Here is a 24,261-nt window from a genome sequence, read left to right on the forward strand (position 1 = left end):
CACCGTGCTGCCCACTATGGAAACATATATTTTGTAAAAAAAAATGACTAATTATAACTTAAATACATACATAAATATATTAAAGTTTGTACGAATGCAGCTGAGATAGGCTCCAGCACCCCCCGCGACCCCAATAGGGACAAGCAGTAGAAAATGGATGGATGGACTACTATGGAAACATTTATTTTGTAAAAGAAAAAATGTTACTAATTATAACTTAAATACATACATAAATATATTAAAGTTTGTACAAATGCAGCTGAGATAGGCTCCAGCACCACCCGCGACCCCATTAGGGACAAGCAGTAGAAAATGGATGGATGGACTACTATGGAAACATTTATTTTGTAAAAAAAAATTACAAATTATAACTTAAATACATACATAAATATATTAAAATTTGTACGAATGCAGCTGAGATAGGCTCCAGCACCCCCCGCGACCCCAATAGGGACAAGCGGTAGCAAAATGGATGGATGGATTCTTGCGTGCTTTTATATTCAGATTGTGAAAACGACTTGCATGTAATTACGTGCAAGCGACAACAGGGGGCAGAAAAGCACCAGAAATGAAGAAAAATTCTAATACAGGCAAAGGTACTTGAACATTCGTTTATTTTGTTTAACAAGTGGCGATCAATAAAAATAAAACTTAAATGCAAAAATCTCTGGAATCAAAACATTGTACAAATAATGTTTCTGATGCAAACTTTTTGTCATTTTGAAAATAAAAATACAAAAAGGCACTATGCAGTAAAAACTCTGCATTACGTATGAAAATAGGGAGCCAAAAACAAATACAACATTTTACTATAGGAACGCTTGTATGTTTTGCAACAAAAACAAAGAGCTCGGAGTGTCAGTAGTGACGATACAGTGATAAGACATTTGTGCTTACTAGCATTTGGCTATAATTGCCCATCACCTTAGGAGAGTTGATCGGGCGGCGTTTATTGGAGAGATAGAATGAAGACACCTCGATACCCACACAGATCCCTAGGATCTACTAAAGTACAAAGAAAGACTGTCCAAATGGTGAAAAATTTCCATTATTGGACAAGTTTTCGTTCCATCGTCTTTAACTTGGTAATGCTGATAAAAGGGCTCTCTGAGTGATCCTCTTTTGCCGTACCTTTCTACTTGTGCAAATTTAATATTCATCCTTTTTTTCAAACAATCTCTTTGGCTTGCACATTCTTGCATGTTGTTTTTCTGACATTCAAACTGTACAACAGTCGTAATGCATAGTGGGTTTTTTTTGGGATATTCGTAGTTATTGTTGCTTTTGCTCCAACTATAGGAAACCATGCTCGTCCAGTCCTTTTTGTGTCACAGGGAACCACTTTGCGATAGGCTTCGTGGAAGAAGAAGAAGAAGAAGAGTAGCCTAAGAAGAGAGAACAAAAATATGTTATTTCTAAAAATATACGAGGTGTCCAAGTTGGCCACCTGTGCTTGTGCATGAGCAATCACACTGCAGTCTTTGACTTGATTATTATTATTTGTATAAGTTGTTTTGTTTTTTGTGTATTGCAAGACGGCAATCATTATTAATTTTAGTTTGGGGTTAGTTACAATGCATGCAAGCTTGTTGTTCTTAATATATGGTGGGAGGAAGAATAAACGCATCCGTATTTGACAACCGTGCTAAAGCATAGCAATCACACCAGAGGCATTGTGGATTATTTTTGGGATGTGACTCTGTAGGTTGGATGTGCATTCTTTTTACAGTACTACTTGTTTTTTTTTGTTTTTTTTATTTCTACTATGCATCATTAGTAACTGGTGGGAGGAAAGATTCTACGGTGTGTCCAGGTTGGGCACCTGTATATGTGCTCGTGCATTAAGCAATCACATGGTGGACTTTGACTTTATATGTTATTTCTATTATGCATGGAATTGTCATTGATAACTGGTGAGAGGGAGTTTAGACATCTGTGTGGTGGTGAAAAGGGACACCATGGGGGCAGCATTTAGTTTCAGCATAATCCTACAAACAGGGTTGAAAGGATTACCTCAACTTTGAATTGAGGCAAACAATGCGGTGAAACGTCACCAAGAACTGCACTTTCGCGTACCTGGCTCCGGCTGGTTGCCGGAAAGCTCAGACGTCTCCACATCCTGCGCAGGAAGTCCTCTGGTGTCCACGTCACTCTCCCCAGAAGATGTGTGCTCATCTGCTCTCATGTACAAGGCGGGCCTCTTGTGGTACTTGGCCCGATAGGTGTCGGTCATGCAATTATCAACAGAGAAGTAGGTAGTAGGTAGAACTACGTCAGGGGAGTCGGCGCCATCGGGGCCCGGTTTCCTCTCTTCGCCCTCGCTGGCTGACAGCTCGTTCCTGTCCTGGTCAGAGGACTTGGAGCTGGTGTCGGACCAGTGCCTGTGCTCGGCGGGAGTGTCAATCCAACGGATGAGGGTGGTGTGCAAGAGCATAGGTGCTGTGCTGTTTATGTCTCCACTCAAGCGCGGTGGTATCTCCGGCGGTTCGAATTGGTCAACGTCATCTTTCAAAATAGTTTTTGGTGGTAAAGGCGGCGGGATGTCGTGCAGAAAAGGTCCATTGGTGGTGGCATCTTCTTGCTCTGAGAAGGATCCTGCCAGGTCATCTGAATTGTTCCACTCAAAGCTGTGAGCCTTCGTCAAGTAAGGCGGCACCGGGCTGATTGGGCTGTCCACATTTTCTTCCCTTTCGCTGTCCAGGTCATCTTGTATGACTCCAGGCGTGTAGCGGAAGGCTCTTCGTCTGTCACACAAACAAAATTATTATGCCGTGCCAATGATAACACCTATCTTTAGACGTTTACCTTTGTAATTGGTTGTTTGAGTCATGCAGGTCCGGAGATTTTCTCCCTTGTTCACCTTGAGGAGAAGAAAAGCTCTGTAATGTTAACTCCAACTTTTGAGTTACTAAGAAGTAATAGAAAACAAAGTGAGCCAACGTCTGCTGTGGCCTGATCTTTGTCTGCTGGGACAGTTTAGGAAAGGCTCCACAAAAACATTGATTATAGTATTCACCCAAATATAATATATAATATACGATGTGGTGGTGACTTGTCCAGTGTGTACTCCGCCTTACGTCCGAATGCAGCTGAGATAGGCTCCAGCACCCCCTGCGACCCCGAAAGGGACAAGCACTAGAAAATGGATGGACCCAAATATGAGACGACACTTGTCTAAAATATTCCTAAGACAAAATCAAAGTATCTAAATAAATATTACTTTTTTGGAATATACAGTGTATTATATTTTTTAGCTTATTTCTTTTATCACTCCGCGTCTTAGATCAATGCTGATTGTATTGTACCATATGTCCAGGCAAGAAATCTGCGTTCAAAGAACCCCGGCTTATTAGTGATTCCCAGAGCCCCAAAAAAGTCTGCGGGCTGTGGAGCGTTTTATATTCGGGCTCCAGTACTCTGGAATGCCCTCCCGGTAACAGTTAGAGATGCTACCTCAGTAGAAGCATTTAAGTCCCATCTTAAAACCAATTTGTATACGCTAGCCTTTAAATAGACCCCCATTTTAGACCAGTTGATCTGCCGTCTCTTTTCTGCTCTGCCCCCCTCTCCTGTGTGGAGAGGTTATTAGGTGACCACAGATGATGCGCTAGCTGTTCAAAGTCAGAACCCGGGGTGGACCACTCATCTGTGCATCAGTTGGGGACGTCTCTGCGCTGCTGACTTGTCTCCACTCAAGATGATCCCCTGCTGGCCCCACTAAGGACTGGACTCTCACACTATTAACTAGATCCACTCGACTCCCCACATCTGCGGTCCCCTCCAAGGTTTCTCATTGTATCCCATTGGGTTGAGTTTTTTCTTGCCCTGATGTGGGATCTGAGCCAAGGATGTCGTTGTGGCTCGTGCAGCCCTTTGAGACACTTGTGATTTAGGGCTATATAAATAAACTTTAATTGATTGATTGATTGAACGGTATTAGAAGATTAAAAAAAAAGACTTAAAGATACTTTTGGCTCGTGCACACAAAAGCAGATTCCTGGTTTGTTGAGACCACAAGCGAAATTGGGGGAATAATGAGTAGTTATCCACTGACTAACCGGTAAAGGACGGGAAGCGAGTGATGCCATCTGTGATGAGTCCGCACACTCTCTCAAAAGCATTAGAGGCTAAATCCTTTGTGCTGGCATGCAATTACACCGGAGAGGGAGGGAGTCAGATCACCACACCCCACCCTTCACAAGGCTATTGCATTTTGAAGCCGCTATGTCCATGCGGCGATTTACAATTTGAGGCCGACGATCTGCGATTGCTCCTCTTCCAAAACAAAAACAGAACAACTTTTAGGATTGGAAGCTTCTAGAATCTTTTGTTTTCTTTTTAACCATTTTCAGGTGTGGAAAAGCGACTTGAAAACAGTTATGCGAACAGTCGACTATTTTACGGGCAATTTTAAAGAAATTGTACGAATTGTATTAGCGATAATATGGTGATGGGATTGTTTTGGCATGTTAACTAATATATAGTTCTTATTTACTATGCATGCAAACTGGCGGTTAAGAGGATGGATGTCAATGTGTCATGCTTGTGCATGAGCATTCACATGGTGGCTTTCGTTCTTTTTTCTTTTTTAATTTCTGTATATTAGTCATGCGATTCCTTCAATTAAATAATATTTAAAATTTCTAAGTACAGTATTAACGTTAGGCCTATCACTCCATCAAGCAGTGACCTTAGGACTACAGATGGCTAAAATAGATAAATTGACTTACCAGTGGAAAATTCAGCACGCATGACGCTGTCATCACTTCCCCTTGGAGGAAACTGATCCCTAAAAGTGCATACAATTCATTAGAGCTCCTGATTTTAACTCACAAGTGCACAATTTGTTGTAAAATAGCTTACCGGTTCAAATGCAGCTCGTGTATGGGTCGTAGCTCTTTGGACGAAAAGTTATCCACCACAGGCGAGTCCAAGTTTGCTGAGCTGTTGCTAATCCTGTCGCTGCTCTCATAGCCCGATTCAGTCCGCTGGATATTCCAGTTGTCGTAGACTTTCAGGGTGCCTGTGCCCTTTGACCTGTCCTTGCTGGAGTCCAGTGAGCTACGGCTGCTCCCTGTCCCCTGCCTCAGTTCGTCCTCGTATATGGTCATTAGGCTCTTGGGCTTGCGCTCCTCCCGGCCACCCCAAGTCAGGTCCCAGTCCTGCGACTTGCCGCTGGGTCGCCTCTGGGGGCTGTGCGGCCTCCGCTCTGGACCTGCTCCACCGCCATTTCCGCCGCGTAAAACGCTGTCAACATTGAGCGCCTCTCGCATGGGCTTCCAGGGACGGCTGGACCTGTTGCTGCTGCTGCTGCTACTGTGGCCATTCCCGGCGCTTCCAGGACGCTCTCGAGAGTCCTGGCTGCTGTCGGAGTTGTAGCCATTGGAGTGATGCTCAGCTCTTCTGCTGTAGTGGCTGCTACTGGGCACACTGTGTAGCATCCGAATCTTTGAATTGGATCGGAGTTCCTCCTGGGAAGACCTATTGCTAAGGTGGGTAGCCGGTCGGTCATTCCGGGTAGGGCCTTTTCCCTGGCTGCTGTACAGGCGAGTCTCCAAGTGTTGCTTGAAACCATTTTCCGGTGGTGAGATTGAGCGAGAGGAGAAGCGTTCTTGAGCTGGTTATAGAGGGGAAATAAGATACAATTTGTGACAATTTGATGGGTAAATTGTATTGCAAGATACCAATAATAATGGCTCCATAATCCACTGATAAGATGGGGTAAGACATGCTGAAATTCATATTCCCTCGAGCAGTCGCACAAGATAATTGACTGTAGAACATAATTATCTTGCTCCTCTATTGTCCATGCATCCATCCATCTATTAACTACCGCTTGTCCCTCTCTGGGTTGCGGCGGGGCTGGAGCCTATCCCAGCTGCACTTAAGTGGGAGGCGTGTTACACCCTGGACAAGTTGCCTCCTCATCGCAGGTCCACGCAGATAGACAACATTCACACTCACATTCACACACTACAGCCAGTTTAGTGTTGCCAATCGACCTATTCCCAGGTGCATGTCTTTGGAAATAGGAGGAAGCAACGCAGTCACGGGGAGAACATGAAATCTCCACAAAGAAATTGTGTTGTCAGTTATTTTAACAAAAAAGCGGTGCACTGACTAATTTTTAGTGACTGGTAAAGCTGTAGTGTGAGTGAAGTAAGATGAGCCAGTGGGTAAACTTGACCCACCCTTTGTATCTAGGTAACCATGCCCATATTTTGTCATGCAACCACAAATTCCATCCACCCATCCATTTTTTACCGCTTGTCCCTTTTAGGGTAGCGGGGGGCTGGTGCCAATTCCGGCTGCACTCAATGAGCACGAATCATTTCCATCTTGCGCAGTAAATTAAGCATATGGTTAAAGGGATAAAACATAAAAAACTGTTTTTGCTAGTAAATGTTCACCATAATAAGGTGATATACCTGAAAAGTAGGCAATTGATTGCGCCTATGAAGAGAAGAAAAATAAACAGCAGAAAAGAAAGAAACAACAAAGAGTAAGGTGAAAAACAGCCAGAAATCGCAGTGCACGCAGCTCTGAGAGTGATGTTAGGATTTCATTAGCATGACCTTTCTGACCATGAGAGCTTCAACAATGAAAGAAGGTAACCACATGTCACAGATCTGTTTGTCATTGTAAATGTTGCATCCCAATGCAAACTGTGGTCTCCCTGGACGGATTCTAACTCATCCACGCGGACTTGACATTTGCCGAGAGCTAGTGGGCAGCCTAGGGCAGAGTCGACTCTCTTAGTTGCTTTTGTTGGGTCTGTTACTGTCTCTGGCCCTGCTGTTCCCCACCCCAGCAGATGATGACGTGGAGCACTCCAGAGGCGGTGGTGCATGTGGGTGTTGAAATGGTGTTTTTGTTTTGTCTTTGTCTTTCCATGGTGCAATCGTATGTGCGCAATACCTATTTGTTATTTGTTGCTAATTTTTTGGTATTTCGTTATTTTACTTTTATAGCTACAGTATATGTAAAAATGGTGCAGCTGAAGTGGTTGCATCAGCTCTGTACTCTTTTAATGTATTTTATGTCATTTGATGTTACCTCTCGTTTTCATTTATTTACTTTATTTTTGCGGACTTTTTGTATCTGCACTGCAACCACATATTATCCCCATTGTATGATAAATAACGGCTATCCTGTCCTATCCTAACACATTTTCTTGGTTGATAGCTTTGTGCGCAACAAAGTGACTGTCAGATTTCTTAGAATCGCCGCATCATTGGTTGTAGGAAACCCACCTCAGGATGAAGCATCTTTTCCATGGAGTGATGTGCTAAAGAAGCTACCTCAACCTCTACAGCATAGGATTCCCAAAGTGGGGTCCGTGGGCCAAATCAGGCCTGCAGAATTGTTTTGCTTTCCCCCAAAGGGTGGCCTGCCAAATTTAATAGAACTAGTCTTTTAAGCTCACAGAATCATTGATGGAATGTTTGCAAGGTTAACTGGTTGCCATATCCACTACCTTATATATGACAATACTCCTCACCTAATTTTGCTGCTGTCTGCTTAAAAATCACTCTGTTTGGCCTGTGGCCCAATGGCACATTTCCACTTTGGCCCTTGGAGGCAAAAGTTTGGGCACCCCCTACTCTGAAGGCTGGTGGAACTGCAAGGAGACAACAGTTCATATTCCCCTGCAACCTTGAAAATTGGAATATTGAATAGTTGTTTTGATTAAATGGTTTTGAAACCAAGTGATGGTTTGTTTTTTACAAGTTCAAAACTGTTTTCATTTTAAAAGATAATCAGTTTAACCCCAGATGGTTCAACTTACCCCTAACCTGACAAGTTGAGCTACAAGGGCACTTTTTTTTTTTGATAAGTCATTATTTTGCGCAGTTTTTTTAGAGATGCATTTTGATCATTTAATTTGATAGGAGACATCTTGAAATAAAGGTGTAGGTTTATTTTTTTGTTTGTGTCATGTTTCCTTACCTCCAGGACAACAAGTGTTTCATTTTACCCCACTCTTCCCTACTGCAATAAAAGCTGTACACTGACTACTCGAAAATATATTAAAATATGATTTGTGTAGTATTGTCTCTTGAAACAGTTTTTGTCAGATACTGTAATATTAAGGGTGTAACGGTACACAAAAATTTCGGTTCGGTACGTACCTCGGTTTAGAGGTCACGGGTTGGTTCATTTTCGGTACAGTAAGAAAACAACAAAATATACATTTTTTGGTTATTTATTTACCAAATTTGCAAAATCTTCCACCCAAAATATTTTTCTAAGTGGAATATTTGATGTGAAGTAATCAGAACCTTGGATAGGTCAATAATTCATAATAACATTGATTGTGATTCATTACTATGTTTTTAGCAATGACAGTTTGAAAGAAAAAAAAACAGCTTTGTTTTATTAGTCAACATTGCAACTTTTTCTAAATTACATTTAACCTTTAAGCTTTTTTATTTCACTTTTGTTATGTTTTTGTTTATTTTAATAGTATTTTTAGGAATGTGCCGTGGGCCTTTAAAACATTAGCTGTGGGCCGCAAATGGCCTCCGGGGCACACTTTTGACACCCCTGCTATAGATAATAAAAAATTAAATCTGATAAATCTATGGATAAAAAGCAGAGTCTGGCAACGCATGCGCGTTTATCATAACTCTGTCGCTCTCTCTGTCTCTGCACCTCCCTCACGAATGCTGCTGCGCGCATAATTTGTTTTGTTTTTAACCCCTTCTTAACCCTGAACGTACATTGAAAATACACGCAGCCCTAACTCAAAATGTCCTCATACTCTCAGCATGCTAGCTGCTAGGGTTTGGCTAGCAGCTAGCATGCCGTGTGTTGTGCCTCGGTGTGCATTGTTTACACAACGTGCGGTACGCTACTTAATATGTCCGTGTGGAAACTCGTTCGGTACACCTCCGAACCGAACCGAAACCCCCGTACCGAAACGGTTCGATACAAATACACCTACCGTTACACCCCTACGTAATATACAATAATAGCACACCCCGCGACCCCTAAAGGGACAAGTAGTAGAAAAATGATGGATGGAGGATAGGATAGTATTGTTGTTTTTGTTGTCACGGCGAGGAAAAGCAGAGGTTGTGACTCAGACAGAGCGGGATGAAAGACACTCGGCTCAGACGGACGTCATGGTTAATCCTCTTTCTGACACGTCGCTCCCTAACAGCGGATTACATAAGGGCCCTTAGAATTGTGTGTGTGTGTGTGTGTGTGTGTGTGTGTGTGTGTGTGTGTGTGTGTGTGTGTGTGTGTGTGCGTGTGCGTGTGTGTGTGTGTGTGATATTTTCCTGTTGTGCGTCTTATGTGCCATCACATGGAGAGGCCATACGTGTGTGTATGTGTGTGCGTGTAAATAAAAAAAAATCAGCGACCAACCAACCTCTGTTGCGTGTCTCTGGCCTGCGCTGACCGCGCCGATCAGAGTCTCTTCTAAATGGAGGCACCTCACCATCGGCTCGATGGGCGACTTCCCTGATAATCTCTTTGAATTGATGCTTGGGATTGCCGGCACCAATTTGCACTATTACAAAAAAAATACAATGGAAATAATGATAAGTCAGAGTACCACAACAAAAATATTTTCCCTTGCAAGAACTATCACCTTTTCTGTGCATCAAGGCCTTATTGTCCTTTAAATTACTTTTTTAAATTTTATTTCAGTTGGGTTGCATTGCAGGTCACACCACCACCAAATACCTTGGCATGCAAATTAATCTTTACAATGTTTTTATTCCCTCCTACCTGTCGCTCGTCCCCCGCTGTTATGGGAATTTCCCCGGCTAAAGGTGGAAGTAGTTTTCTGCTTTAAGGGGCCTTGACCCAGCAGAGCAAGCAGATTCTCCTTGGTCAGGTCCAGCTTCTTGGGGGATGGAAGCGGGGACTGAATACCTTAAAGACAACGATGATTTAAGACAGAATATAAGATGGTATGACATGGTGATTCCTTTTCATACAGTGATGCTTCGGTTTTCAAATGCCCCAGTTTTAGGTAAAAGTGTTACCAATGTCTTCGTTGATAACATTAGTTTGCAGTCTGTTTTTAGTGGAAATGGCTGAAAAATGACAAACAATGGGGCGAGATTTATTTTAGCATAAAGTAATAGTTCAAACAAAATCAGCAAGAGACTTTGATTGTGTCTTTTCAATCCAGAGTGTCACTGAACACACCACACTGTTAAGGTAAGTCTCACCAAACAATCAAGGGTAAAGTGGCGCTTACCGGCTGTTTTGTTGAGTGAAGCAAAGTTGTGTGAGCACATACAGTAGGCGTTGTCTGTGCATTCTTGTTTATATGGTTAAAACAAGAGTGCCAGCACTTGGATAGATAAGGTGAAAAACACTATTGAATTCAAGAAAGAAGTTGGCAAAGGAGGCTAAAAATAAAGGTGAAAGGGTTTATGAGTTATTTTGAATCATTTATTTATTATGAATAAAATTAGCATTTCATTCATTATTTAAATTAATTGTGTATTGCTTTCTGTGTGTAAAACCATCATTATTGTTAAAGTTTAGTGTTAATATTTTTGGTTGGCTGAAATGGTTTAATTAGATTTACAATGCTTCCTAATAGTTTTGATTTTCACACATTTTTTTTTTTTATTTATTTATTTTTTTACAACAGACCATTTGGAATGGGGCTTAACCCCCCCAAGCAAAAAAAATCGTATTACTTCTTACCTTCTCCATTGACAGAGGTCTTGTATTGTGTCTGGCTTAGGTTCTGCTGTAATGCGTCCTCAGCTCTAATGGCGCTGCCGTCAGGGTTGGCGTAAAACAACAAAAGAGGCTGGAAATGACCTTTAATACATTTGCTGACCACATCTTTCCACTTGGACCCCACCTACAAGAAGGAGCAGGAAAATAAAATATGACAACAGAACCTGAGAGCAGATGTTTGGACTTCATCAGAAAATAAAAACCGGGATGAACCTTGCCTTGAGTGCGAAGAACAATTAAATTAGTTTGCAGGCTGACAGATGCCGTTTGGTTCTTAATTAGGCAAAAGGAAGCACAAGCTCACAGTGGAAAGGAGAAATGATGCACAGAAAATTAAGAGCAAAACGACATTCAATACATTTTAAATGTACAAACATATTTTAAATTGTTTATACCCAGAAATAGAATAAAGTGTCTCCAAACTTTTGATTTTGAGTTTCATATTTAGTCATTGTACAGTATCAGTGAAAAGTTTGGAGACATCAATATTCTCCGGGAAAACCTGTTACTTTGTTGTAAAACTCCTCATTATATTGTAGTTGCGCTAGTCAGAGCGTAGGCCAGGGGTAGGGAACCTATTGCTCTAGAGCCAGATGGGGCTCTTTTGATGACTACATCTGGCTCTCAGATAAATTGTAGCTGACATTGCTTAACACGACAAGTAATGAATAATTCTTCTGGTAATCACAGTGGTAAAAATAACGTTCAAAATATAAAACATTCTCATGCCTTTTAATGCATCCATCCGTTTCTACCGCACCTGTTCAAGAAGTCTCATTAATGGTGAGAAGTATTTTATTTATTATTGGTTAGCTTCAGAATAACAAAATTATTAAAAAGAATAACGGAGTTATTATACTCTAAAAATGTCGGTCTTACTTAAAAATGCACGCATCTAGTTGTATTTATCCATTCATCCATTTTCTACCCCTTGTCCCGTTCGGGGTCACGGGGGTGCTGGAGCCTATCTCAGCTGCATTCGGGCGGAAGGCGGTGTACACCCAGTGTTAAAAAATATTATGTGGCTCTCACGGAAATACATTTTAAAATATTTGGCTTTCATGGCTCTCTCAGCCAAAAAGGTTCCCGACCCCTGGCGTAAGCTGTGATTGCTGCAGCCTCATCTCAGGTTTCTGCCTGTATTTGATCAGGAAATTCACCAAATTTTACTTACAAAATGTACAAAATATTGGAATAATGCAGAAAATGCATATAGAACATTTTAATGGCCAAATATTAATGTGCATTTTGTGTTATTATTTGTTGTATTTTTAATGACAGGTGAGCCTCATTAGCCTCCCCTGACTGCATGTCACTGTGTTTACAGTACCGTATTTTCCGCACCTAAAAACCACAAATTTACTCAAAAGCTGACAGTGCGGCTTATAACCCGGTGCGCTTTATATATGGATTAATATTAAGATTCATTTTCATAAAGTTTAGGTCTCGCAACTACGGTAAACAGCCGCCATCTTTTTTCCCCGTAGAAGAGGAAGTGCTTCTTCTTCTACGGTAAGCAACCGCCAAGGTAAGCACCCGCCCCCATAGAAGAAGAAGCGCGCGGGTATTACGTTTCATTTCCTTTGTGTGTTTACATCTGTAAAGACCACAAAATGGCTCCTACTAAGCGACACACTGTGGCTCTAGCTTGCCATGCTAATGGCCAGAAACTTCCACCCATGGTGATATTCAAAAGGAAGACCTTGCCAAAAGAGAACTTTCCAGCCGGCGTCATCATAAAAGCTAACTCGAAGGGATGGATGGATGAAGAAAAGATGAGCGAGTGGTTAAGGGAAGTTTACGCGAAGAGGCCGGGTGGCTTTTTTCACGCAGCTCCGTCCATGTTGATATACGACTCCATGCGCGCCCACATCACAGATGGTGTCAAAAAACAAGTGAAGCACACAAATACAACACTCGCCGTCATTCCGGGTGGATTAACCAAAGAACTCCAACCGCTCGATATTGGTGTCAACAAGGCATTTAAAGCATGACTGCGAACGGCGTGGGAACAATGGATGACCGAAGGCGAACACACATTCACTAAGACAGGGAGACAGCGCCGGACGACATACGCCAACATCTGCCAGTGGATCGTAAATGCCTGGGCGGATATTTCGGTCTCAACTGTGGTCCGAGCTTTCCGGAAGGCAGGATTCACGGAACTGCTGGAAAAACAACAGCGACACTGACTCTGATGACTTCGACGAGACGGAGCCGGCCATTTTGGATCCCGTATTCGCCCAACTTTTTAATTCGGACACCGTAGGAGAAGAATTCGAGGGATTTATGAATGAAGAATAACTTCAGAAAGTGAGTGTTATGTTTATTTTGTGTGTTGTGACATTAATGTTCGAGCAACATTAAGTTATTGCTATTGCTCTGCACTATTTTGAATTTTACTATGTTTGTGATTGCACATTTGCACATTACCGTACATTTTGGGAGTGAACAGAGTTGTTAGAACGCTGGTTTTTAATATATTATTAAAGTTTAACTGACCTATCTGACTGTTTTTTTGACATTCCCTGTAGCGCAGTTAGATGCGGCTTATAACACGGGGCGGCTTATAGGTGGACAAAGTTTTGAAATATGCCGTTCATTGAAGGCGCGGCTTATAACACGGGGCGGCTTATGGTGCGGAAAATACGGTACTAGGCAAACGTTTGGGGATGCCTTCTTGTTTAAGTGTAGAGAAAGTGTCTCCAAACTTTTGGTTTTACCATTTTATTTAGCCACGTTTACAGTATCAGTCAAACATTTAAAGACACATTTTCATTCACTAGGATGAAAGATTTTCCATGCGACAGGAGTATGGATGAGTATTACACTTTACCCAATAAGAGTACCAAATCTAGATTTTTTCAATGGTGCTGGTACTTTAGAAATGGAAAACGTAAAAATATTTGTTAAAAAACAATGCCTTTTTATTTTTACAAAATTTTGGTACATTGAAGTTGAACAGACTATTAATTTGAATACTTCATATAAAAAGTATAAGAAAGAATACGTCGAAAAATAAGAAATAATTTGCAGCAAAACCACCAACAATACATAGAGATGATGCAAAACAATTACTTGCTTATGTTGTAATGTTGATGCTAACAATTACGGTGTTTGTGAATTCACCTCGCTCGCGGTGACTATGATTGATGCATAATGAGAAGTGCAGTGTTGTTCCCAAAAGCTGCTGTTAGCGTGTCAAGGTCAGCAAAAAAGTTTATAAAAAGCGTCAGACTTTGTGTGCCTACTTACAAGACGGTACTTGCACAACATTACCATCAAGCACTTGTTGCAGGTGGCTGAGTCTGCATTCTTTTACAGATGACTACTTCTTTTTTCAGTCTGGTACTGCGAGTCAAAGATTTTTTATGTGATAAGAACACTTTGCTGTTATTAAGGGCCTACTACAGAAATGCTCTGTATAACGACCAGTCTGCTGTTTTCTCGGACGTACTGCAAAAAAAAATCTTCTGTACGACAGAAGTACTCGGTGGTGCGTATGGTGTTGCGACAGTCAAGTCTTGTTGGTCAAGTAGTCACCTCTTTAACTGTGGCGTCGTCAAAGAAGACCCACTTGGAAGACTTGGTATGGTAGGCGAAGGCACAGTAATGTTGGCTGGAGTAGCAGATCATCCCCACCAGCAACAGCTCGCTCTTCTTTGCGTGCTCGTCAGTCACCCTGTAGAAAAGCTGCACAAACACAATAACGGCTGCTTTAAATCACAACTAACAGAAAGAAGGCAGCAACAAGAATGAGGATTTGTTTGTGCCTAATGTGTTTCCTGCTAAGCCAGTTCTCACCCTTGAGAACAATAGCAAACAAGTAGCGGGGAGAGACTTGGGGGCGGGTGGAGGTTGTGTACGGTACCTTTAACACCCATTAATGTCACATTAAAGACTCCCGAATGAATCGAGGCTTTTGTGGCACACATCAGCAGGAGCTTGAGAAACATGAGCAGTCACAAATAAAGGCAACGAATAGTTCAGTACAACACTGAAGTTATGTAACATGTAAAGAGCCTGGGACTGTTTGAAGCAAACCATGAATTCTGTTGGTTGTGAAGCTCGTCCAGCAAGAGTACTGCTTGTGGGAGGGCTATTTGCAATGGGTGACCCAGTACAGCTGGGGCCTTTTGATCAGCAGAGCAGGGTGACCCTTGTGGGTGTATCAAGGAGAGTGTTACTTGGGGCCACTTTTTCAGAAAGTTAAGAATATATGATGACAATGCATGACTCTGTCATAACTTTACATTCTGACTTCACTTAATAGATAGACTGAAACTTTGAAACATAAGAAATACGTTAACACTACTTTAAAGGTCATCTAATCCAGTGGTCCCCAAACATTCTGATCCTACGGACTGGCTTGGCTCAGCTTGGCTCAGCTTGACTCAGCTCTGTTCGGGTCATGAACATTATAGTAATCTAATGAGGTTTACCGCAGAAGAACTAGCAGTTTTTAAGGACCGACTGCAAAAGCATAAAGCAAATATCCTCTATATAACAGGGATGCTCTGCTGTTTTTGAAGGACCAATAACAGCGGTAAAATACCCTATATGTAACAGAGCAGCTGTGCTGTTTTTGGGAAAGTACTGGAAAAAAGTTACCCTAAATGACAGGAGCGCTCAGCTGTTTTAAGGAAATACAGCAAAAACACTAGTCACAGATCCTCTTTTTGATTAAAAACTCACCGCAGAGAGACTGAGATGAGGCCCTAATGAGCGGATCACATCCTCGGTGAGGTCCGACTGATCAGAATCCCAGACAAAGCCAATGGTGACGATCTCCGGGGAGTTCATTAGGACGCGCCTGATGCGAATTCTCTGGCCGCATTTGCTCTGGAACAGGAAAAACAAATAATAAGCAAAACCAGGTACCATATCAAGCCAGGACAATAAACAGAGGTGTTTTTGCAGTGTAACGCTATATGACACCTACAGGACAGTTCCTCAGGTCTCCAACCGTGCATGCTGCTTGTAACAGTTCTCCAAATGAATCGTCCTTCCGCTGAAGCATCTGCTGGCTATAAAACACAACATAAACACGCAAGAAATGACACAAATGAAGACTTGAGGGGGGTGCAGTGAGTACAGTCCTCGTGAGGCCACAGGGGATAAAGTCCAAGGACAACAAAAACAGGACAGATGACAAAATAGCCTTACCAGAGTGCGGTGGTGGAGACATAATGCACCAGCTCTATAAACGGCAGCGGGTCAGAGGATGCCCCACAGCTACGGCACACAGACTAAGAAGGAAGAAGAAAACAGATAAAGTTACTAAAAACATACAGTATTTGAATCTTTATACCTTGCTAGCGCTGTCATATGCATGCCGCTAGCACTGTAGTTCAAATGTGAATGTACACAAAAAAATTGTACATACACAGAGGTGGGTAGGGTACCCAAAAAATACACACACACACACATTATATATATATACAGATACACACACATATACAGTACATATACTGTGTGTGTGTATATATATATATATATATATATACACACTGTGTGTGTGTATGTATGTATATATATATATGAATCTTGATACATGGGTTACGATACGATTCACTAACAATACTTTGTTTTGCATGGTAAAAACAAAATTAAAGATATCATGTATCATGTCGGTATAATGTTATGTGTTTATTTTTAAAATAGACACATACAAAACACTAAAGCATACCGGTACTTGGTATACATCCCTAATGAACAGTGTAGTAGTTGATGTGATTACCTCGCAGAGTTGTGGCTTAGTTTTGGCTAGAAGTCTTCCAAATCAGTTGGTAAGTCTGCTAGCATTAGCATCCTTTGCTCCCTCATCACCGGCTAGAGTGTCTCGATGCCGTCACAACTGGTGAGTGCTCAGATTAGTCATGCTGCCGATATTTTATCGCTGCTTTTCAAACGTTACAAATGGCCATATTTTTATCCAACTGACCATTCTTTTTTAAAACAAAATCCAAACGTTTACCACACTTTAGATTCAAAATTCGGATTCTTTGTAAACTCTTTCGGTGCTGTCTGCCATGTTGCTCTGTCGTTGTCAGTCGCAAACAAGAACGGTACTCTCGTATTACGTCATTACAGAAGTCTTGCAAGATTTGAGCGGCCATATTTTTTTTATCAGATCTACAATCAACCGATTTATGACTTTCCTACCGGACATCGACCGATCCGTACTACATATAGATGAATCCAAAGGCTCGCCATACGATGTATTCACATCTCTTGAGTTAAAATCGGTTAGTACCGATTAATTTTTACACCCCTAATATACATACATACATATACATATACATATATATATATATATATATATATATATATATATATATATATATATATATGTCTTAATAAGGTTATCCAAAAAATAGTGCTCGATACCGTAGTAGAGTGCAATATATGTATGTGTGGGAAAAAAAATCACAAGACTATTTCATCTCTACAGGCCTGTTTCATGAGGGGGGGTACCCTCAATCATCAGGAGATTTTAATGGGAGCATTCGCATACCATGGTTTATATAGGGCACAGAGTGGGTGGGTACAGGCTGGCCTAGGGGCGTGGTGATTGGCTCATGTGTTACCTAGGAGGTGTTTCCGTCTATGGCGGCATGTTGTTACAATTTCGCTGCGCTTGTTGAGGGATGACAGGTCTGGACGGTAAATAATAAACAGTTTCTCTTTCAAGCATAGGTTGCATCTTTTATTACCACTATTGTAAGGTGTGCTGGATGCAAGAATTTGCCATGTTATTGAATATTCAACATTATTGTCTTTGAGGTCCCAAATGTGTTTGCTGAGTTCTGTGGTATTTCGCAGGTTTTTGTTCCTGAAAGAAGCCTTGTGATTGTTCCATCTGGTTTTGAATTCACCCTCGGTTAATCCTACATATGTGTCGGATGTGTTAATGTCCTTGCGTATTACCTTAGATTGGTAGACAACTGATGTTTGTAAGCACCCCCCGTTGAGGGGGCAATCAGGTTTCTTTCGACAGTTACATGCTTTGTTGGTTTTGGAGTCGCTCTGACTGGGGGTCGACGGCTCATTTGCAATTGTTTTGTTGTGGTTTGAGATGATTTGTCGTATATTGTTCATGCAGCTGTAGCTCAATTTAATGTTGTTCTTGTTGAATACTTTTCTTAGGTTGTTGTCTTTGGGAAAGTGTTTGTCAATCAGATTGAGGAATTTGTGTCCAATGTTCGTTGAGACGTTTTTGCTGTATCAAATCAAATCAAATCAACTTTATTTATAGAGCACATTTAAAATTTACCACAGGGGTAGCCAAAGTGCTGTACAATGAGCAGGTTAAAAGATAAAACGAGTACCGAGCAAACACAACACAACACAAACAGAACACGATAAAAAATAAATAATTAAAATAGAATTAATAAAAACATAAAAACATAAAAACAGGATCACAGCAGGTGTATTATGGGGCGCCATTGCAGGATGGATATCACTCAGTGTTAAAAGCCATGGAATAAAAGTATGTTTTTAAGAGAGATTTAAAAACAGGAAGAGAGGAGGCTTGTCTAACACTCAGGGGTCGGTCGTTCCAGAGCTTGGGAGCAGCAACGGCGAAAGCTCTGTCACCTCTAAGCTTCAGCCTTGTGTCAGGGACCGTCAACAGCAGCTGATCGGCTGATCTTAAGGATCGGGTGGGGCAGTAAGGCTGAAGGAGGTCGGAGAGATAGGTTGGCGCGAGGTTGTTTAGACATTTAAAAACAAATAAAAGGAGTTTAAAATGTATTCGGTAACGCACAGGGAGCCAGTGAAGGGACGCTAAAATAGGGGTGATGTGCTCACGTCTGCGGGTCTGTGTTAGCAGACGAGCAGCAGAGTTCTGCACGAGCTGCAGGCGGGCGAGGGAGGCCTGGCTAATGCCAACATACAGGGCATTACAATAATCAAGACGAGTCGAGATAAAAGCGTGGATTAATTTCTCAAGATCATGTCTTGATAGAAGCGGTTTCACTTTCGCTATTTGGCGTAATTGATAAAAGCTTTTTTGAACGACGCTGCTGATTTGTTTTTCGAATTTAAAATCTGAGTCAAACTTTACCCCCAGGTTTGTGTATGGGGGGTTGTACCAGATGATGTCGTTTCGTTTTCTGTTCTTTTTTGGCTGGTTTCCTGGCGTGGGTTCAAAGGTGAGGGTGAAATTGTATCCGCTTTCATCAAGGGCTTTTTGGTACGGGGGGGTTGCTTGGTCATATTCAGCTTTGCTAGATGACAGCATCGATAGCCTTTTATTGATTCCGGTAGGTATTCTTTTCGTGGTGGTGGGTGGGTGGTTGCTGTCATGGTGCACGTATTGGAGTGTTGTGTTGGGTTTCGTGAATGGTTGGTAGCTGTTATTTCTCAGGTTGAAAGTGACGTCAAGGAAGTTGACGGTTTGCTTGTTGGCTTCAATCGTGATCCGTAGGCCGTTCTCTTTGAAAATTTGGCATATGCGCTTCTTGGTATTCTCGCTGCTCCTTGGCGAGGCGCGACACACTGCCAGTCCGTCATCACGGTAAATACCAAAGTTCAGATTGAGGCTAGCGAGCTGGGAGAGGAGGAAACTCCTCCTAGGTAACACATGAGCCAATCACCACGCCCCTAGGCCAGCCTGTACCCACCCACTCTGTGCCCTATATAAACCATGGTATGCGAATGCTCCCATTAAAATCTCCTGATGATTGAGGGTACCCCCCTCATGAAACAGGCCTGTAGAGATGAAATAGTCTTGTGATTTTTTTTCCCACACATACATATATATATATACACACACACACACACACACACACACACACACACACACACACACACACACACACACACACACACACACAAAGTTATTGAGTTTTACAATTCTTAACGAAGGCATACGCACACACAGCTTTAAAATTACTGCTGATGATGCACACTTATAAGAGTGAAGTTATTGTTTTTGTGTTTACCAAAGCTTACCTTTCTTTTTACCCTTACAAGACATGATACAAAATGACAAGTATTGCCACAAATGCATCACAATTCACCTTTTGTAAGACTAAGTGTTTTATAATGAATCAAAATAAATGGTACTTTATTTAGAAAATTGAAAAACATTCAAACTAGGTTAAAAGAAACAATCTAGAAATAAATTAAATTATTTTTACACTTGTACGACAGAGTGTGTTAAAAATGTGACTTGAAACATTGCCAGTACTGTTATTAAAGGTGTTATGATGTCCACAGTTTAACCCTGGAATGGATCGTTTTGATATAACTGTTTTAAATGTGTTGGCTTCAGCTAAAGTCCATCCATCCATCCATTTTCTACCGCTTATTCCCTTTTGGGGTCGCGGGGGGCGCTGGAGCCTATCTCAGCTACAATCGGGCGGAAGGCGGGGTACACCCTGGACAAGTCGCCACCTCATCGCAGGGCCAACACAGATAGACAGACAACATTCACACTCACATCCACACACTAGGGCCAATTTAGTGTTGCCAATCAACCTATCCCCAGGTGCATGTCTTTGGAGATGGGAGGAAGCCGGAGTACCCGGAGGGAACCCACGCAGTCACGGGGAGAACATGCAAACTCCACACAGAAAGATCCCGAGCCCGGGATTGAACCCAAGACTACTCAGGACCTTCGTATTGTGAGGCAGATGCACTAACCCCTCTGCCACCGTGAAGCCCTTCAGCTAAAGTCAGCATTTTAAAATCCACAGTGGTGTCTGTTGGGCTCCAATTGATATACACGTATGTACGTACACACGCTCACTCACAAACAGCATCTGTGATTTAGTGCTGATGATGCATGGACAACGCACAGGCTACCCCACCCACCCCCATCCGGTCCTCTCCTCTACCTCTCAGGAACATGACGGATTGGATTCCCACCGTCTCACACATTGATTCATGTACGTGTCAGACAATACTGTACTGTTTGTGCTGGGGTTCTGTTTGCTTGACCTTAAAGGAATCATGTGTAAGTCAAATAGTGTTCCACTCACCTGTTCGTAAAGGGACATGGCAAACTTCTGGTGGGTGATGCAGAACTTTGAGGTACACGCATCAGTCTCTTCAGGCACAATATGCAGGTGTATTCTCTCCAGTATATTCTCCTGTCAAATAATAATTTATATTTTGGTGGAGGACAAATATAAATATGAAAAAAAAGATAAGCATTTTAGACCTAACACGTGGTTGGTTAGGTGATCAAATATTAAAGACAGGCCTTTAGGGGTTACCGGCTTCAGCGACACAGGCTGTTAGTCTGCAGGATAAGTCTGCACATAAATGATCTAGCACCATGCTATTTTGCATTTTAGCAATGAGGATAAAATAAGAGGGAAGAAAAAGGCCCCCCCACTCTCCCCAAACGCTACAAAGTCAGTGTAATTTTATTAAATGTTCTATATGATGCCAGAGCACAACAGAATCAATGCATTCCTCTAAGTGGTATTGACAAAGTGGAACCCAGCAGAAATTAAATAAACTAAGAAAATGGATTACCCTTTTTTCCCCAGAGGTATGTGCCTTCAAAATAACTAGTTCAGTGGTATCAACTGGGAAAAACATTGGGGCCATAACATGAGTCTCCCGTAATCCCATTACACATTTGTCAATGATAATACAAAAATGTAGTATTTTACATATATTTTTTTTAAAGTTAGGATCAGGCAATTTAAAGGTGTTCCATTTGGAGAGCCTTGGTCACACTTGGTTAAAGTATTGACTACTTCCATGCAAACAAAGCTCAATGGCTTCCAAGCACTGTATATTGTCTTTTAACACACTTTTTTGTCATGATTTTTTGTGAACCAACGACAGAATGACTTAGTTGCTTTTACAACACAGGCCCACCCATCAACCAGCATATCTGTGTTTTCACTATTGTATTGACTATTCAAAGTGTCAATCAATAAGCTTTAATGTAATTGGCCTGAGCTACCCTGATGTATCTTTGCACATTGAAATTGTGCCACAGCAAACGGATTAAAATGTTCCCAGTTCAGGGATCATGACTGATGCATCCGTGCTAACCAAGATCACAGTCACACTGTGGAAAATATGCTCATCCAACAGAAATCAATGCCTTTCTGGGTGAATATGACTTGGTGTAGACTCACTATTTTACTGGAGTACATTTACTTGATCATTGTCAACGTAATTACTACAAGACTACAGGAGGAAGGTGTAGAACCATCTTGCTAACAACAATCCAAGGCAAGTGTGGCAGGGCTTAAAGCAGCTCACCAACTATAAGAGGGGTTCAGATGTTTCTACATTTCCCACAATGCATTGACGTCCCACTGGGGTGAGTTTTCCTTGCCCTTATGTGGGCTCTGTACCGAGGATGTCGTTGTGGCTTGTGCAGCCCTTTGAGACACTTGTGATTTAGGGCTATATAAATAAACATTGATTGATTGATTGATTGTCATTGGCCATATTAGAAGGCTTTGTTTGTATCATGCTCATTGTTGAACATTCATCCAATAATAGGAATAACGACCAAGGATGTGTGCGATGGTCAACTGCCACAATCGAGGTGGAGAGATATTACTAGCTTTCATGGACTAACCAAGCGTATTTGTGGACAAACGAAAGCGGCTGAACAGAAGAGTGAACGGCGAAGACGAGCATGGATCAATTACACCAACCGAGATGTGACGTGCTTTGTTAGGATAATTTCATTTCAGGTTATTAAAAAAAATTAAGTAGAAATGAATCCAAAATAAATGACAGCCCCACTTTACATTAACTTGATGTGCTTGGTCAAAGAACTTTGAAGTTGTATTGATAGAAAATAGTACTCAATTATTTAATCCGGACTGCAGCCTCCACATATAAAAAAAACTGAATCGATATGAGAACATCATTCTTCCAATCCTGCCTTACAGTCACAGTGTGCTGAGATGACCTTAGATTAGTTATCCGTGATTATCCAGGGTGTCAAACTTGGGTTGGGTCATTTTTGAAAGTGCATGACTCGAGCCTTGACGACACGATGTTGACTGGATTTATACAGATAAACACAAACGTCAGGAAACAAGCGGTCATGGCTTTCTAGACTCCTATACATTTGAAAATCCTTCAAGGTGTAAAATGGGCAGGGTCTCTACTCCACTTAGACTTGTCGATCTTGAACAGATCCTTGCATTCAATTGCGACTTTTTGCTCCTTATAACAATTAACACATTTCTGATCTAATGACTCACATTACTTCTACATCGTATCCCAGCCGGTACAATGTTATTTTCAATCAATCAATCAATCAATCTTTATTTATATAGCCCTAAATCACAAGTGTCTCAAAGGGCTGCACAAGCCACAACGACATCCTCGGTACAAAGCCCACATAAATACTGAATAGTTCGTTCACGACAGTGGTAAACGTAATATTTCCAATTACGTTAGCCTTTCAATATAGCTTCTTGCAATGCATTGTGGGATATTTAAGCCAAAGTCCGAAGCTCTCAATAAGGGCAACATTTCAGAGATGGTGAATGCAGACGCCTCACTGGTGGAAAAAGTAAACCACTTTTTGATCCCCCCCAGCAGCATCGACCCACACAAGCTGAGGGAGCGTCAGTAGGATTCTGAATACGGTAAACCCACATAAAGCGGTGGGACCAGATGCAGTCCCGGGCAAAGTACTCAAGGCCTGTGCTGACCAGCTGTCAGGGGTCCTAATGAGTATATTTACCACCTCCCTGAAACAGGCCATGGTCCAATCGTGCCTTGCAGTAGCTGCCATCGTCCCTGTCCACAAAAAAAACACCATAAGCAGCCTCAATGACTACAGACCGGTTGCACTAACTACTGTGGTCATGAAGTGCTTTGAGAGGGCTGGCCTCCCCTACCTCAAAAGTCTTGCCTGCCCTGAATCCTCAACTTTGACCAGCACCAGTTTGCCTAAAATGCAAATAAGTCAACAGCTGATGCTAACACCACCATCTTCCACATCACTGCAAAACACTTGGAGTCACAGGGGAACTATGTCAGAAACCTCTTCATGGACTTCAGCTCGGCATTCAGCAGCATCCTGCCTTGAATCCTAGTCAAGAAGATGGCTAACCTAGACTTACCACAACTCATTGGTGAGTGGATGAACAGCTTCCTTACAAATCGACCACAAATGGTGAGAGCTGGGTCCCACACATCATCCACCCTGACCACAGGCATCCCCCAGCGCTGTATACTGAGCCCATTACTGTACGCATTCTACACACGACTGCCTTCCCTCGTGCCAATCTTACATCATCGTAAAATTTGTTGACAACACGTAGTTGGGCCTCGTCTCCAACGGCAACGAGACAGCGTGCAGGGAGGAGATCCACATGCTCAGCGCGTGGTGCTCAGCGAATAACCTCTTGCTGAACGCTATCAAGACCAAGAAGATCCTAATATACTGGAGAAGGAAGAGAGGAGACCACGCTCCAATACAGAAAAATGGTGCCAGCATGGAACAAGTAACATCTTTCAAGGTCATCGGGGTTCACAGAGCTAATGACCAAAGGTCACATGGTGAAACAAAAAAAATGGCAGCAGTGGTCAGGAAGCAGA

The 24,261-nt window shown here is 42.0% G+C and overlaps 1 protein-coding gene across 3 annotated transcripts in view; it reads right to left on the reverse strand.

Moving 5' to 3' along the window:
• Positions 1-597: 597 nt before the first annotated feature.
• The window catches only part of usp53a (ubiquitin specific peptidase 53a), a 42,858-nt gene continuing 19,194 nt past the window's right edge, over positions 598-24,261 (reverse strand). For all 3 annotated transcript variants that reach the window (XM_061960934.1, XM_061960933.2, XM_061960935.2), the window contains 13 exons: positions 20,706-20,816; positions 15,883-15,965; positions 15,659-15,743; positions 15,412-15,558; positions 14,260-14,409; positions 10,678-10,840; positions 9,742-9,888; positions 9,380-9,520; positions 4,864-5,617; positions 4,731-4,789; positions 2,806-2,860; positions 2,077-2,744; positions 598-1,385 (listed from right to left, as the gene is read on the reverse strand). In XM_061960934.1, the coding sequence (XP_061816918.1) occupies positions 1,294-1,385; positions 2,077-2,744; positions 2,806-2,860; positions 4,731-4,789; positions 4,864-5,617; positions 9,380-9,520; positions 9,742-9,888; positions 10,678-10,840; positions 14,260-14,409; positions 15,412-15,558; positions 15,659-15,743; positions 15,883-15,965; positions 20,706-20,816 (2,655 nt within the window). In that variant the 3' untranslated portion in view covers positions 598-1,293. The remainder of the gene's footprint in view (positions 1,386-2,076; positions 2,745-2,805; positions 2,861-4,730; positions 4,790-4,863; positions 5,618-9,379; positions 9,521-9,741; positions 9,889-10,677; positions 10,841-14,259; positions 14,410-15,411; positions 15,559-15,658; positions 15,744-15,882; positions 15,966-20,705; positions 20,817-24,261) is intronic.

Source organism: Nerophis lumbriciformis, linkage group LG05, assembly GCF_033978685.3.
Source record: "Nerophis lumbriciformis linkage group LG05, RoL_Nlum_v2.1, whole genome shotgun sequence".
In the NCBI taxonomy this organism is placed as follows: Eukaryota; Metazoa; Chordata; class Actinopteri; order Syngnathiformes; family Syngnathidae; genus Nerophis; species Nerophis lumbriciformis.